The following is a 14,372-nucleotide window of genomic DNA, read 5'->3' on the forward strand; positions in this document are numbered from 1 at the left end:
CAAGCTGCCTTTTGTTAAAATATAGCAAGTTTCTCCATGGAATGTTGGAGCTGAGCTACAGTAACTGTTAAAAAAATCTGCCTTCAGTAAACATAATGGATGATTTCTCTTCAAAGGAGCTCTTATCATCTCTTCCCATTTCCCAGAGGCTGCCACAAAGCTGCCTCTCTTTTTTTTCCTGCTGCTGCTGCTGCTCATCCTTCTCTCCTGCCTGCTCTCTGGAGGGCAGCCTCAATCTAATACAACTGTGTCAGGAAGTGTGGGGATGCAAAGTGCTGATGAGCCAAAAGTAGCCCACCTCTGCAGTGTGCTGCTTCGTCCCAGCACGCGCCAGCCTGATTAGGAAAGTACACTATGAACCTATGCTCACATCCCTCTGCAACCTTATGGCACATGCCCTATAGAAACAGATTAAATATGTTTCTTCTTTTGCTCCATTTTTAGAAAAAAAATGGAAAAATCTAATTTTCGGTATGTAAAAACAGATCAGGCCTACTGATGTTATCATTTTGTCAGCCTCTAACTTATCCAACAAAATGTCTTAAAATTTGTTTTAATTCTAATCCTGCAAAAGTTTCCAAGAGGCAGCTAATTATTCTTCTAAACATTACTTCAATAGATATGCTGATGTGGCATATTTTTAAAAAATATATTACAATTGCTTGTTGCTGCCTCAGTGCATCCCTCAGAGTGATATCATTTCCTTTATTCTTAGCTCTATGTACATCTTTTTATTTATTTATTTATTTTTTTAAATTAAGTGTATGTGAGGATTATAGCTTAAAAAATACAAAAATGCTTAAAGCCGAACCAAAAGTGCAAAATTGCCTTCCTCTTGTTGATGGCATCTAATAATGATTATCCTGTAACATTTTTGTTGTTTTTGTAGTATCAAACACATTGTGCACACCTTACATGTTTGTTACAAAAACAAGCCATGATTTTGTAACAAACTTAAAAAAAAAAAAAATTAAAATGTTTTACAGCAAAGATAGATCAGAGTCTGACAGCCCTCCTGACCTGATCATGTACATACTGTGTTGCTGCAGTTGCAACTCCTCAGCTTCCCTACCTTGCAGTTATCCTTCAAGTTATCCAGGACGTTTGATTCAGTTTCTCTGGATATGGTATCACGGCTTACAGCTTCAGACAGCTAGTGGAAACCCTATAATTAAACTGAGCCCTCCACACTTTGTCAGCATTCTGCAAGCAGATAGCTGAATTTTGTATGACAGCTGATCATTGGCACTGGTCTGAGGGCTCTTGTTTCTTATCTGGCAATAAACTAGCTGAAATCCCCTCTTGCAACAGTATGCAACCTGCAGAACCGCATAAATATTATGTCTCCCTAGGAACACAATAGTCGTATTTATTCCTTTATTTTGGGGCTGTTTTTTCCATGTCAAATGCCGAGAGGAAGGTTTCTAACTCTTGCAGGAGCGGATTGCAACATGTTTCAGGACTCTGGTGAATAGATTAAAGGCTGGTGAGCTCAAGCTTTTGTTGAGCTGCGCTTTCATACTCAAACACATGCACAGACACAAAACCTTCGAACGCTTTCAAACCTATACCCTTGAAGCATACATGGCTCTGAGGGCTGTGCCACGGGTCTGACAGATGGTACCAGGAGGCCTGGTGTTGCGTCCCTGTTATGGCTCACCCCGAGCCCCATCCACAGTGCTCAGCGTCACCACACTGCTCAGCATGACACACACAAGCTACCAGCCTCCCAGCTCCCAGGAATAGATAGCCTCTGCTGACATGGCCAAGGTCAGGTTCCTTGCTGCCACAGTCAAAGGGCATCTGTAAGCAGCATTGAAAAGGTTATTTTCAAAAATGAAATCCACTCTGGCTTCGCTTATTAAAATAATTTTCCAGCTAATTGTGTGTCTGCTAGTAGGTTAATTAAAGTACAGTTACACCTTGTTATGATCCTCAACACATGTATACATGTGTATATTTAGTTCTTTTTTGTTTATTGTACCAATGTGAAGTATAGAGGAGAGATTTTATAACGAACTTTGTGCTCTCTGCTACCATAGACATTGACAGTGGGTGAATTACATTTTGCCAACCAGAAAAGGCAGTTATGCTTTCATGTCTAAGAAGGGCTGTATATAATACATATGTTTGAGTTTCTCATGCAGCAGGAGTCACTTTCAAAGTGATTCAGAGCTTCTAAGCTCATTAAATGTTAATCAAAAAATCTATTTTCAGATCACTTGGAGATCTGTCATGAGGATTTCAGGCCAGCTAGGAGGCCACTACTTCTGAGTGCTGAGCACTGAGTGAGCAGGATGATCCTTTATTTGTTGGAAATGTAAAGGAAAATATGTGTTTACGCTTGGATATTAGCCCTTTTTTTTTACCCAAATGGTAATATCAGGATGCATGTGTGATCTAACCTAGACAAAATCTCAACTTCAAACATTTTGAGAAGTTTCTGCTTTGAATTCTGAACCACTCTTGACCACGGTCTGTTTTTTAAATGGCACAGAGGCAGTAGTGAGGCAACACTGTCTCACAATGGCTTTTTGCAACACATCCACTGTCCTTTCCATTATTCATGATGTGTTTTCTCAGACAGTGCCTTGAACCATGAGGAGTACTCCTGTCTGTCTTCTCCAGAAAGAGCCCTCTGGAACGAGAGAAAAAGTGTGCATGAGCTCCACACACTAGAAGGCCTGTTTTCATCTGTTTTTGGAGAAAAACAGATGTCCAGTCGTATGTGGAGAGGCACAACGTTTAATAGTCTGGATCTCAGTGACGAGTGACGATGGCAAAAGGGAGCTGGTGAATGAGACATACTGTTGATTAACTTGAGGAAGATTTCCAAGTTAAAACTGTATGTGTGTCTGTAACTTTCTGTATTAACTTGGCCTCATCCAACCAGGCTGTCATTACATCATCGGACAGGATTTTTCTCTCTAGTCTCTAGTTAAGAATTTTTCAGCTGAGCTTTGCTTTTATGTCAAAGTATATTTAACTTAAAAATAGTTATTTTGCAAACGATGCAGTTTCTGCTTGTTTTAATACACAAAAAGTTAACTGAGCTAATATTTTATTTAAAAATACATAGAAATCTACTGTTCAGGCATAGGCTGAATTACGCTACACTTACTACTCATTTTACATTTCTTTTAGCTGCCCATTAAGAACAAATAAGCACTTTACATTAATAGTTAATTAATTAACTATTCATGGAAAAATGATTAATAATTTCTTACCCTCATTTTCTATACATTCATTTCATCAAATTATCGCGATGTGATAATACAGTTTCAGGTAAGGACCATGTTGAAAAATCACTGTTGGTGCATTCAAAAACAATTCCGACATAAGAGATCTGACAGTCACATGTTGAACAAGAACATTTTAACTTACTTTCTTACTTTTCACAGTGCTAGTGTTTTTTTGTTTATGTACTTTTTCAGATGGCAGGGTGACCTTGAATGCACCATCAGCTGTAGTTTTGTATATTCTGTCTCCAGCTGCAGTACTACAGCTGGCCCCTTTTGCTTTACGTTGACACAAGTCTCCTGAACCTTAGCTCTCCTTTTGTTTTTGTCCTGAACTTGATGGGTTTGTCCTCTGCCTTTGAACTGGTCATTGTCACAGAGTTCATGCAAGTTTCAAGTGTTTGCTAGTAGATTCTACTAATGTACTAAAATAAACCAAATGGTTACCTGGAAAGTGATTTATTTGCAATTACGCTTTTGAAAATGGTCTTCACTAATGTTAAGTATAACAGTTTGTGCTTACTAAGCTAAATGCAAAGCCACTAGTACGATCCTCTGAATGCAATAGATAATTTCAGTGTCCCTCTTCTTCTCACTACGACACCATCAACATAATCATCATTATCATCCATCCACATCCAGCCAATATGGTGAAATGCACAGGCACTTATTAGCTTTAACATGGGCGGCTTAGTGTGTCACAGAGAGGTTTGTGCCCTGATTAAAATGTGAGGATGTATCTCTGAACAGTTGTGAAGAGCATTAGCAGAAGTAACACTGACACGAAAGGAGTAGAAATGTAGGGAACTACAGGATTCACTCCAAACCCTCAGGCTATCAGTCTTAATGCAGCGTATGCCAGCAGGTGGAAATGACTCAAATTTGTTCCCACAGTGAAATATGCAACACACTGATACTCCTCTCCTCTGATCAGGTTGGTGTGCAATCAGCCATTTGTTTCCATGCAGGCACCACATTAAAAGATGGTCAGATAATCAGTCATTTTTATGTGTATTAAACAGTTTGCCTGAGATTTCCACTGCATATACAGTTTCTGTCTCAGTGAGTTGTTGGTAATGACTCAAAGGCTCACATGAAGAAACTCCATTATTTTATTGAAATGACAATGACATCTATACCTGAAAATATAAATAATCTAGGCCTTGCTTTGGTAAGATGAGCAATTTTTAATGCTTCAGTTTCACGGGGTGTTACTGAGTGGTTAGAGTTGTGAGTCATGGCTATGTGCTTAGTACCTTAAATGAAGACATGGGGATAGGACAAAAGGAAGTCAGATATCTGCACCAGCATGTTAAGCAGAATCTCAGCCACAAAGGAGAAACTCTGCTATTTAACGAAGCACAATGGACAAAAATATAATGTATGCAAATGAGGGAAACAGACAAAGACCCTATTCTTCTCTCTGAGGTCTGTCGACTGTATCAGATTCCTAACTATCTTCTCAGCCCATCCACTGCGCTCAAACGACATTATATAAAAACAATTTTCTAAGTGCTGCAGCAGCGTTTCCCTCATTGCTGCATTGCACTGCAAGTGGTTGAATAAAATTATATATTTTAAGCTTTGTATGTGTTATAGGAATGCATCTGCATGGTCTCACCAAGTGATGTGACTGGGTGATTTAAATCTGGGAGCATTTGAGACATCATCACTGTTGGAAAATCAAAGTTTTTCTACTGAATGAAAACATATTCACCGTCTAATAAATGTAATCTTTTTAAATTTCACAAGTTGGTCAAGTGTACAGCATCTATAGGCCTTGGAGCAAATTGTGAAATTGGATTAATTTACATGGTAATACTTTGAGCTGGATGTAGAATTGAATGCACCCGTACTTAGAACTATGATTTAAATTGGCTCACAAGACAGCTCTGAATCAAGTGCAATAATTAAAGTCCTGTTATGACTGTGTTTTCTTTAGGGTTTGCCATGTATTGAGATTCAAAACATAACTACTGGTTTTTGTTTTTAAGGAGAAAAACGCCCAGTAAAGGATAAACTAATTAACTGAAGATGAGATGAAGGCTTTTCTTTCTATTTCCTAGTTGTTTTTAAAATTCAGTTCTGTTGTGTTTTGCAGCTTCAAGGATCTTTGCGAAGGAAGATTGAGGGACATGCACCAGGACACATACCAAAGCAGAATGGCCTCTCCTGCGGTTTCTCTGGATCTGACTTTAAGAGGGTCCGTGTGGACACTGGTGGTCTGGGGCATGGGCCTTGCAACCATAACCTAACCCAGTCTCACTCTCTTCAAGGATCCTCAGCCATGGGAATGCAGAGGAAGAATTACATGATGCCCCACGGAGTGGGGTCAGATATATTCAACATGACCCTGAAAGAAATGAAAAAAGAGCCCATTGAGGTCCAGTCCTGTGGCCAGTCAAACACAGAGATGATTTTTGACTTCAAAGATGAAGGTGGTGGTCAGATTGACCCAGATCTCCAAGATCTGTTTGATGAGCTGACAAAGACGGTGCCCCCGCTCAATGATCTGGAGTTTGAGAAGATGCTGAAGCAGGATGATGCATTTGGTTTAGATCTAGGTCGACCAAGCTCAGCAGGTGCAGCTGCTAGTCTTTGTTCCCCAATAGAGAAGCCAATTAAGACAGAGCACTCCCCAGATTTTGGCCAGGTTCACTGTGGCTCGCCTCAGCTTCGACCAGCCTCAGCAGGGCCCTCTTTCACATTGACCAGCACCTCTTCTACCACCACGTCGCAGAAAGCTAACACTCAGGCAGGACACCCCAGAGCAATGCCCTGCTGGCCAGAAATATCTCATGCAGAGCAACTGAAGCAGATGGCAGCAAACCAGCAGCAGCCGAGCTCCCTCCTCCATCACCACCACCAACCACCACCTGTGGGATTGACCAGCTGGGCTCCTGCCATGAACACCCACTCCTCCACCAGCACCTTCCCCCAGGACAAGGTCTCTAGCTCGGCCACACTTAGCCAACAGAGGATCGGCACCCAGAGTAAAGGGATCAACAACTGCCTCTTCAAGCCAAACGGCCACAGTGGCTCCCATCAATTGGACATGAAGGTTCTCAGCACCAAGCCCACATTGCAATTCAGCCCCAAAGCGACACATTCTGCCAGTCAGCCGATGCCTATCATGGCGAGCTCAGTGAATAAGACTTCAGCCCAGCAGCAGCAGTCTCTTTCAGCAAGCCAGAATCAGCCACATTCAGCGCTCCACTTCCAGAACCAACAGATATCCACGTCAGGGGCTCTTTGCCTGCAACCCAAGTCTGCTCCTGCTGGGCTGCCGTTCAAACTGTCACAACAGCGCCAGGTAAGGGCTCAGTTCAAATTTCCTTCATTTTCTTTTTTTTAATATACAAAGTGAGAGAAGCAAGTTTACTGTAAACACCAACTAGGTCTTCATGAGACCTTCATGTATGTGATTTTTAATTGCAAAATAATCAGCCCAACTCGGAGAGATATGTGTTTAGTCAGTGGCAATAACCATAATCCAGAGTGTCCCAATAAAGTGGTGTGACTTAAATACACGCATCTGAGCATTTCTGCTATGATTTTATTTCTTTGGTTGCAGATGTTGAATAATCAGTTTGTGTATTTTATTACACGGTTTATACAAAATAAATAATAGCATACATTGTGATTTCATCTGCTGAAGGTAAAGTAACATGATACACAGCACCGTCAAACTAACTCACTGTACTCTTCCTCATCAATCAGTTTCCTCAGTTTGCTCGTAGCAGCCAACCTGCTGTCTGAAACAGCAACAATGCAGTGCTGTTTGTTTTGGGACTTTCTTGTCATTGTTCTAGCTGCTGTGTCTTTGCTGTTGAATATGTATTTCCCCTGAAAGTGTTTTGACGATGACACAGATTGCCAGAGCATGGTAGATTAACATGCAGGACTTCTAATTTCTCTGCTTGTCATGGTGGCTCCCCGTCAGGGCACAGATATGCGCAGCGGGATTTGCTAATTGGAGGTTGTTAGCTACAAGGGACAAGTGGTGGAAAATGACAGTAATCTGCTTAGCCTGGTGCCGGAGGTTGAATCACTGATTTGTTATGATTGGGGAGATTTAGACCGTCCCCTCTTTCATTTTTGCACTAACAGTATCTGTAGCTGTCTTTGTGTGAAATGATAATGCAAGCCACACAAGAGAGCTCTCATAACCTCTACAGATCAAGGGGAGTGCTTGAGTGACTGGGAGAGGGTGGGAGGAGGGAGGGAGTTATACAGACATGGAAGTAAACAAGATAGGATGACAGATACATCATCAGGCATGGATGTAACAGAACCAGTTTTGCCACTATACCAGAGAGCCATTTACACTGTAAACAGAACATGCAGTTGTGCCTCTCCTAATACCTGCTTAAGGTCCTTAAAATATTTTAATAATCACAGGCTCTCTATGAATGCATGTGGCACAAATATATTAAAAAAAAGAAATTAATGAATAATTTGTAATAGCCAACAAACATTTTTCAAGACTCCAAACAACCCCAATTCTCAATATCTCAGATATTTTCTATTTTAAAAAAATATATTAGTAAAATTTTCTAAATAAAAATTACCAGTTATGTCAGAAGTAGCATTAGTGTTAGTGTTACTATGCGTTCGTGATAATTTGTAACGATAATATTTCTGTGGTCTAAACTTAATGTAACACATTAAAAACTTAAATTATAAGCAATTAAAAATGGTACATAATTAAAAATAACAGTTGTGAGAGGTAAATGGGAGACACTCTGGATATCAAATAACAAAAAAGCCTTAAATGGATTTTGATAAATTATTTGAAAAACACTTTTCCAAAGCCCAAAGTTCCTGAAAGTAAAAGCTCAGTCACCTCTGGTCTTTAAAATGCTGAGGACATTAAGCTATGCTTGAGTTCATAAGGGGTAAAGGTTTGATGAGACAACTTTCCCAAAGACATTGTGCTTTAATGTGCAGTTTGTTTGAACAAATAACATATACAAACATAAAGCTAGGGATATGATAGTGTAAGAACTGTGGAGAAGAAATAAGAGCCACCTTATAGTTTTTAGAACGTGTGTTTAAAAAGGCTGATAATGGTGTTTGTCTTTTGCAGTCAGCATGAACAGGGTTAAAAGTCCAGCTAATGAGGAAGGGACAACTCACAGAGAGGAGAAAAAGAGTGGAGTCTCTTCCCACAGTGAATTGAATTAGTAATGCCACAAAAATAAAGGTCCTGAAAGAGTACCCTGATCCCCAGTGTAACACTAGTGACTAGCAGCAGGCTTCCTCCCACCGAGTGAAGCTGAAGCTGCTTTTAAAACAGCCAGAGATGTGAGCTTTGGTGCTAGTTTGAAGCTTCATACAGTTTAATAATCTGCTGCTAAGTCAAAAAATGTCAAAATTCAAATCCACCTCTCTGCAAGTCTCTAACTATGAAGTCACACACAAAAAATACCTCACTCACTTAAAATATGAATACACTTTCTGGCAGCATACTGTACACTAGAGATGCACACTAATGCATTATGAAACCTGAGTTAGTGTTGTTGGTGGGCATGGCTAGTTCAAAGAGTCAGTATTGTATACCTGTGTTGTGTATTTAAGCTGTATTTAAACAAAAGAAAAACTCTCCTGATGTATTCAAAGTGATTGTAGGTCATCTTTCTTTATAATTATTTAAATTCTTGCCCCTTAGAAAAGCGTAAAATATCTGTTTGGAATTTTCTGGTAAGTAAATGCCATCCATGCAGTTGCAGAAAGGGCAGTTTTATGGAAATGTAAAATGGTTTTTAGGCACAAACTGAGGTGTTTTTGAGCTGTTCACCCATCTTTTAATTTAATATAGCAAAAAAATAATTTTCACAATGGGGATTGGACCTGTTAAACTGAAAGTGTTAATGCGTCTTGACAGATTTATAAATTTCACTTTTCCGATTCAGTTCTATAATTTTAAGCATCTAATGATTCTGATCAAATAGCAAAAAAAAAAAGGTTTATCTTTTTGTATATTTCAATTTTAGTCTCTATATAGTGACAGTTTGTATTTTTAACTATATCTAAACTTTTACATACAGATTTACATTTAAATTTGGCACAGTCTAATCCAGAGTGACTAATATCTGCTCAGCATAACACAACCCTGTTAGATCAAGTAAAGCCAGACACTTTGCGGTTATTTTATCACCTCATTAGCTTCAGCTAACATAGTTTTCAATTTACACGAGCTTGTATTTTACTTTGTGAAGAAAGATGTACCCTCTTTTCTAAAAATGCAGAGACCCAAATTATAAAGTAAATAATGACTCCTCAACTTTTATTTGATGATCCTGTGGCACCACATCCCTCAGTTAGGATGAGAGCTGGGCCACGGGGGTTGAGCCTACCAGGTCACTCCGGCAGTGCTGTGAAGGGAGTACTTGTTTCCTGGGAAAGGGAGCTGTGGCCAAGTCCAGATGCCGAGGCACTCCCTAGGGACAGCGTCCTGAGTCCAGACTGGAGGAAGTGCAGTGTGAGAGCCGGCAAGGCTGGGCCCGGATCACTGTCAGCTGCCTGCACTGCCGCAGGATGGGAGACTAAATCACTCTGCTCCTTCTCTGAGGCCCGAGCCACATGTGGTATTCATTTACAACAAGCTTGTGAAGAATGAGAGGGGGGAAAACATGGAAAACAGCTTTATGACACATCAGGATGACAGAGAGGATTACTCAGTTGTACATGCTAAAACAACCCTCATTGGGTTTGTCTTACAACAAAGATGGAAGAAGCCCTCTCCACTGTACCTCTGTGGGGAAAATGTCTATGATGGCCACAGTTTCTCACAGTCTCACTAACTGGATACAGTGAATCAAAGCCAGTGACTCTGCTTTCTAGAGTAACAGGAGAAACCGCTGTTTTGATGTTTTAGTCCCTGTGTAACCTCATTGCCATGCTTGGTTTGCTGTGTGGGTTGAACTCAGGCAGAGAAGGCGAATATTAGCTCATGTGAAATGGCTTGTGACTCCTGATGAGTTTCAACTTCCCTCATTCTCTAATCCTGTCTCGTTAGTTCTCCATATTTCAGCCCCATTCATTATCATTCACACACACACAAACTTCCCTCTCTTTTCCTTCTGTTTTTCTTTTGGGACCACAAAGTCACCACCCTGTAGAGATTCGTCCTCTGCAAAGAATCTGTCCTCTAAGTAATAGCTTCTGCTAAATGCACTGTTGGATTTAATCCATTTCACCCTGGGAAATATTTTAAGTCAACACAATGACTGACACTGTATACACAGCGTGTGTTGACTTGGATTTGGTGCACATTAACCTCTTTCATGACAAATGCTTGCACTTTGTAGAAGCTCGAGCATAGTAAGAGTGTCCTTGTGTCCACAAGAAAGACAGGTTTTACTTGGAGTGCTTGGAAGGCCATGTACAGCTGCCTAAAAAAGCTAAGAAAATATGCATTAAAAGGACATATAACATCTCAAACACCCATGATGGTGAAAGCAAGTCTGCAAAAGCATACATTCAAGACCAGATTTTAAATATAAAGCTAGTTTAGATGTCTCAATTTCAGTTGAGTGCTGCCGACTACAACGTTTTAATCAGTATGATAGTGTCAGGAGCCAAATTGGTTTCTAGAGGATGGAATGCCTCCTTGCCAAACACAACACAGTGATCAGTAAAGGAGAGCTTATTAAATGGAGGTAGTCATGGTGCTGGCGCTTAACTCCCCATCGGCACACATTTCCTGCTGTCTCAGGGATTCTTTCCACTCTCTTTAGACACAATTATCAAGGGAGAAGCAGGCCTTGAGGAGGGCTCGCTCTCCCCCTTCCACACACACAAAAAAAAAAATCCTCTCTCCAAGTCTCCCTTTTTCGTCTGCAGAGGGAGTAGCCTTGACCACATTCTGGAGGTTGAATAGTATCTTTGACACAGATCTATGATGTCTTGTAGAGTTTTGCCCTCTAGTGGTCAACTTATATTACTGCACTGTTTTGGTTTTGCATAGCTTTCACAGCACTTAGCTCCAGTCTCCAGGCACTTAGCAGAGAGGAGGCAAAAAGACATTTAAAAATTAAAAAGTAGCACCACTGACACTAATGTAAAACCATCACGTATGTCTTTTTCTAAGGGTGTTCCTCCTGGTCCACGGCTGCCCACAAATGGAAGCTTAGGAGTCATGTCAGCCCAGTCGCAGCCACGTCCCCCAGCACCCAACAACCAGCAGAAAGGCCCAGCCAAAACTCAGGCCATGCAGAGACAGCTTAGCCAACAACAGCACGCCATCAATAATTCAGTAAGCTACATTTACATTGTGAAGCTTTCACTTTTTAACAAGCTGTTCAGACTTTGGGAGAGTTTGTTAGAAACGATTAATCACATGATTAGTGTTAACTTTTTCTTTCCTTTTTAGGACAAAGACAATACACGTGATCAGTTCAATCGTCATCTCACGAGACCGCCACCTGATTATAAGCAGTCAAGAAGTATGGTGGGACTTCAGCAAGGAAACATCTTCACAGGTTCTGTGAAATTTTTGATAAGACAAAAATAAATGCTGATAAGTGGCCATAATTGTAATCAGTTTTTCATGGTGTCTCTTTAGGTCAAAACTCCTCCCAGTCTTCCAGCAACGGCCCAGAGAATGACCTACAGTCCATGGCTTGTCACCTCACAAGTGGGTCGGGTTCAAAGATGAGTCCCTCACCATCGGACCGCAGATTTGGTATGGGGACTGACTGTCATCCAAGTTCTTGTATCAGCCAGTTCCAGCAGCATAACAATCAGAATCGAATTGGACTAAGTCAGAATAAACCTAGGTTCCTGGGACCAAATACGCAAGGAAGTTCCTTTGGGATGAACAATGTAGCAGGTGTACAACATCCGAGAACGACAGCTGACCTGCATTCCTCAGGGGTGCAGGGACAGGGCCTCGGAGGTTTGCTGACAAATGTCAACATGGGCTGGGGTTCACCCAACAAGCAAGCGACAACTGGACTTGGTGTTAGGCGGTTACCCAATCCACTGCCGTCACAGGGTACACAGCTGGACATGCCAAACCATCCGTACCAACATAGGCATATTGGCCCTCCAAACCAGGTGGCACCAGACATCGGGATGCTCCCTCTTAACCCTTCATTAAGGGACACAGGCCCAAGACCCAGCCAGCCAATGATGGGCTCTCCATCAGCAGTGGGAAACCTGAACCAAGCCTCTCCTGAACAGAGGGTACCAGCAGGCAACTTTGCCGAGCCTAGTCCCAGTTCTAGCAGCTACCAGAATAACAGAGCCAACCACCTGACCTTTGACTTCCTGCCCGAGGGAGACAACACAGTTCCTGGGATCAACACAGACTCAGACTTCATAGACTCTCTGCTCAAGTCTGGCTCTGGGAATGATGACTGGATGAAAGACATAAATTTGGATGAGATTCTTGGCAGCCACTCATGAATTTGGGTCACAGATTGCTAAAAATTGACCCAAAGCTCAAATTATAGAAGTTATCTCTGAAAGGTGGAAGGGGTAACATTTGTAAATAAGGATAAAATGGGATTTTATAAACTCAAAATATTTGTTATCCAAGTATACTGTATTGTTTTATATTGTATTTACTGTGAAAGGAGTTTGTGTTCTGTCCTTAGTAGTCAGCATATTTTTGTTCCTGGTATATTGTCCAAGAAACTGCTTTTCTTAACAGTCACTGTTTTTGTGGTCTGTCATATTCAAGCTGTAGTGCTGTCCCATAGGATAAAATACCAAAATTCACACTGTGAAAAGAAAACATTGCTGTGCTGCTTTCAAGCGCATCTTGGCAATCTAAGTTTCTAAATCTCCATCCACTATTTAGCATGATATGGTATTTACCTTCAGAAGTTTTGCTACCATACCTACAGAGAATCTTGCCACAACAACTGTTATTTGTTGTTCAAGCTTTTTGATGTGTGGTAGTTTTTGATGCAATTTAAATAATGTAACCATTATTTTTTTTTCATGTGATATTTAATAATTATTGGGATAGTAATGAAACATTATAATACATTCAATTAATAAAATTGATTTGAATAAAGTGTTGCTTTTGTTTGTTTTCTTCTCTAATGGATTCTTTGGTTTGAAATTTAAAGCAACGAGAAATAATTTAGAAAAGATTCTTTGTGGTTTGTATTTTTACTAAAATAGTTATTGTTATTGTGTAATATAATCTTTTAAATCCATACATATAGACAATGCTTCCTAGCAGTAAGTCCCTCTTCTCATGATAATGAACTCAGTTTCAAAAAAAGAAGGATAGTTCTAAGAGATTTTATTTGAATGCTCAGAACCACATTTGGCTGAGAGTTTATGTTATGTATATGGGGTTTGGACTATTCCTTTTGTGTGCTTGTGCTTTGGTGTTTTTTTTTCCCTCTGCCTCCTGTGGGAGGTTCCTTCTTTTTAGAGTGGAGAGGCGTGGTTTCCGGCTGGCTGGAGGTCGACACACCTGCACCTCATTTCCCATCATCACTCTTTTTAAGCCGGAGCAGGGCTTCGCTTTGGCGCTGGATTGTCTACCTTCAGTGGTAACTCTCTCGCCGCTGTGCAAACAGTCTTCTTGTGAAGCTCTTATGTGTTAAACTCGTGTTTGGCCCTAGTGACTCTCATTCTCTGTTCTCTGCTTCAGATACTCACCTGGGTACAGGATCGCTCCTCCAGCCAGAAACCTGCCCACCACGCCGCTCTGCCTCCACCCTTCAAAACTAACCTTGCTTTTGGACCTAACTGGTGTTGATTGTTCTAATTTACTCTGGACTGCCATCAGCCTGTGGTCTGCCTCTGGGTCCTCTTTACACTCAAACAAAACCTAACAGTTTAAGTCGAACAGCAACTCACTGCTTGACATTTATGAATGATAAAGAAAGGCAGAAGAGTGGCATTTCACAGCTGTGTAATTACTGCAGTTTTCCCTGGTAGATTATAGCAAATCCTTACGCTATACTTTATATATCAAACATAATTTACAGTCCATCTGATGATCATCTTGATCCTAGTATTGTGATTTTGGTACGAATCCTGAGAGATTCATTCTGTCACTGTCCACATTAAGGCCTGGAAAAATGATGCAACAGCTTTTTCCAAACAGCTGTTTTTTTTTTTTTTTCTTTAAATATCAAAACAAAATCATCAATAATGATT

At 40.7% G+C, this 14,372-nt stretch overlaps 1 protein-coding gene across 1 annotated transcript in view; it reads left to right on the plus strand.

Moving 5' to 3' along the window:
* The window catches only part of zmp:0000001236 (mastermind-like protein 2), a 33,332-nt gene extending 20,062 nt beyond the window's left edge, over positions 1–13,270 (plus strand). Inside the window, exons 3-6 of the mRNA XM_041046996.1 lie at positions 5,341–6,552; positions 11,335–11,499; positions 11,617–11,725; positions 11,809–13,270. Of these exons, the coding sequence (XP_040902930.1) occupies positions 5,341–6,552; positions 11,335–11,499; positions 11,617–11,725; positions 11,809–12,653 (2,331 nt within the window). The 3' untranslated portion in view covers positions 12,654–13,270. The remainder of the gene's footprint in view (positions 1–5,340; positions 6,553–11,334; positions 11,500–11,616; positions 11,726–11,808) is intronic.
* The last annotated feature ends 1,102 nt before the right edge of the window (positions 13,271–14,372 follow it).

The sequence above is a fragment of the Toxotes jaculatrix genome, chromosome 9 (genome assembly GCF_017976425.1).
Source record: "Toxotes jaculatrix isolate fToxJac2 chromosome 9, fToxJac2.pri, whole genome shotgun sequence".
Taxonomy (NCBI): domain Eukaryota; kingdom Metazoa; phylum Chordata; class Actinopteri; family Toxotidae; genus Toxotes; species Toxotes jaculatrix.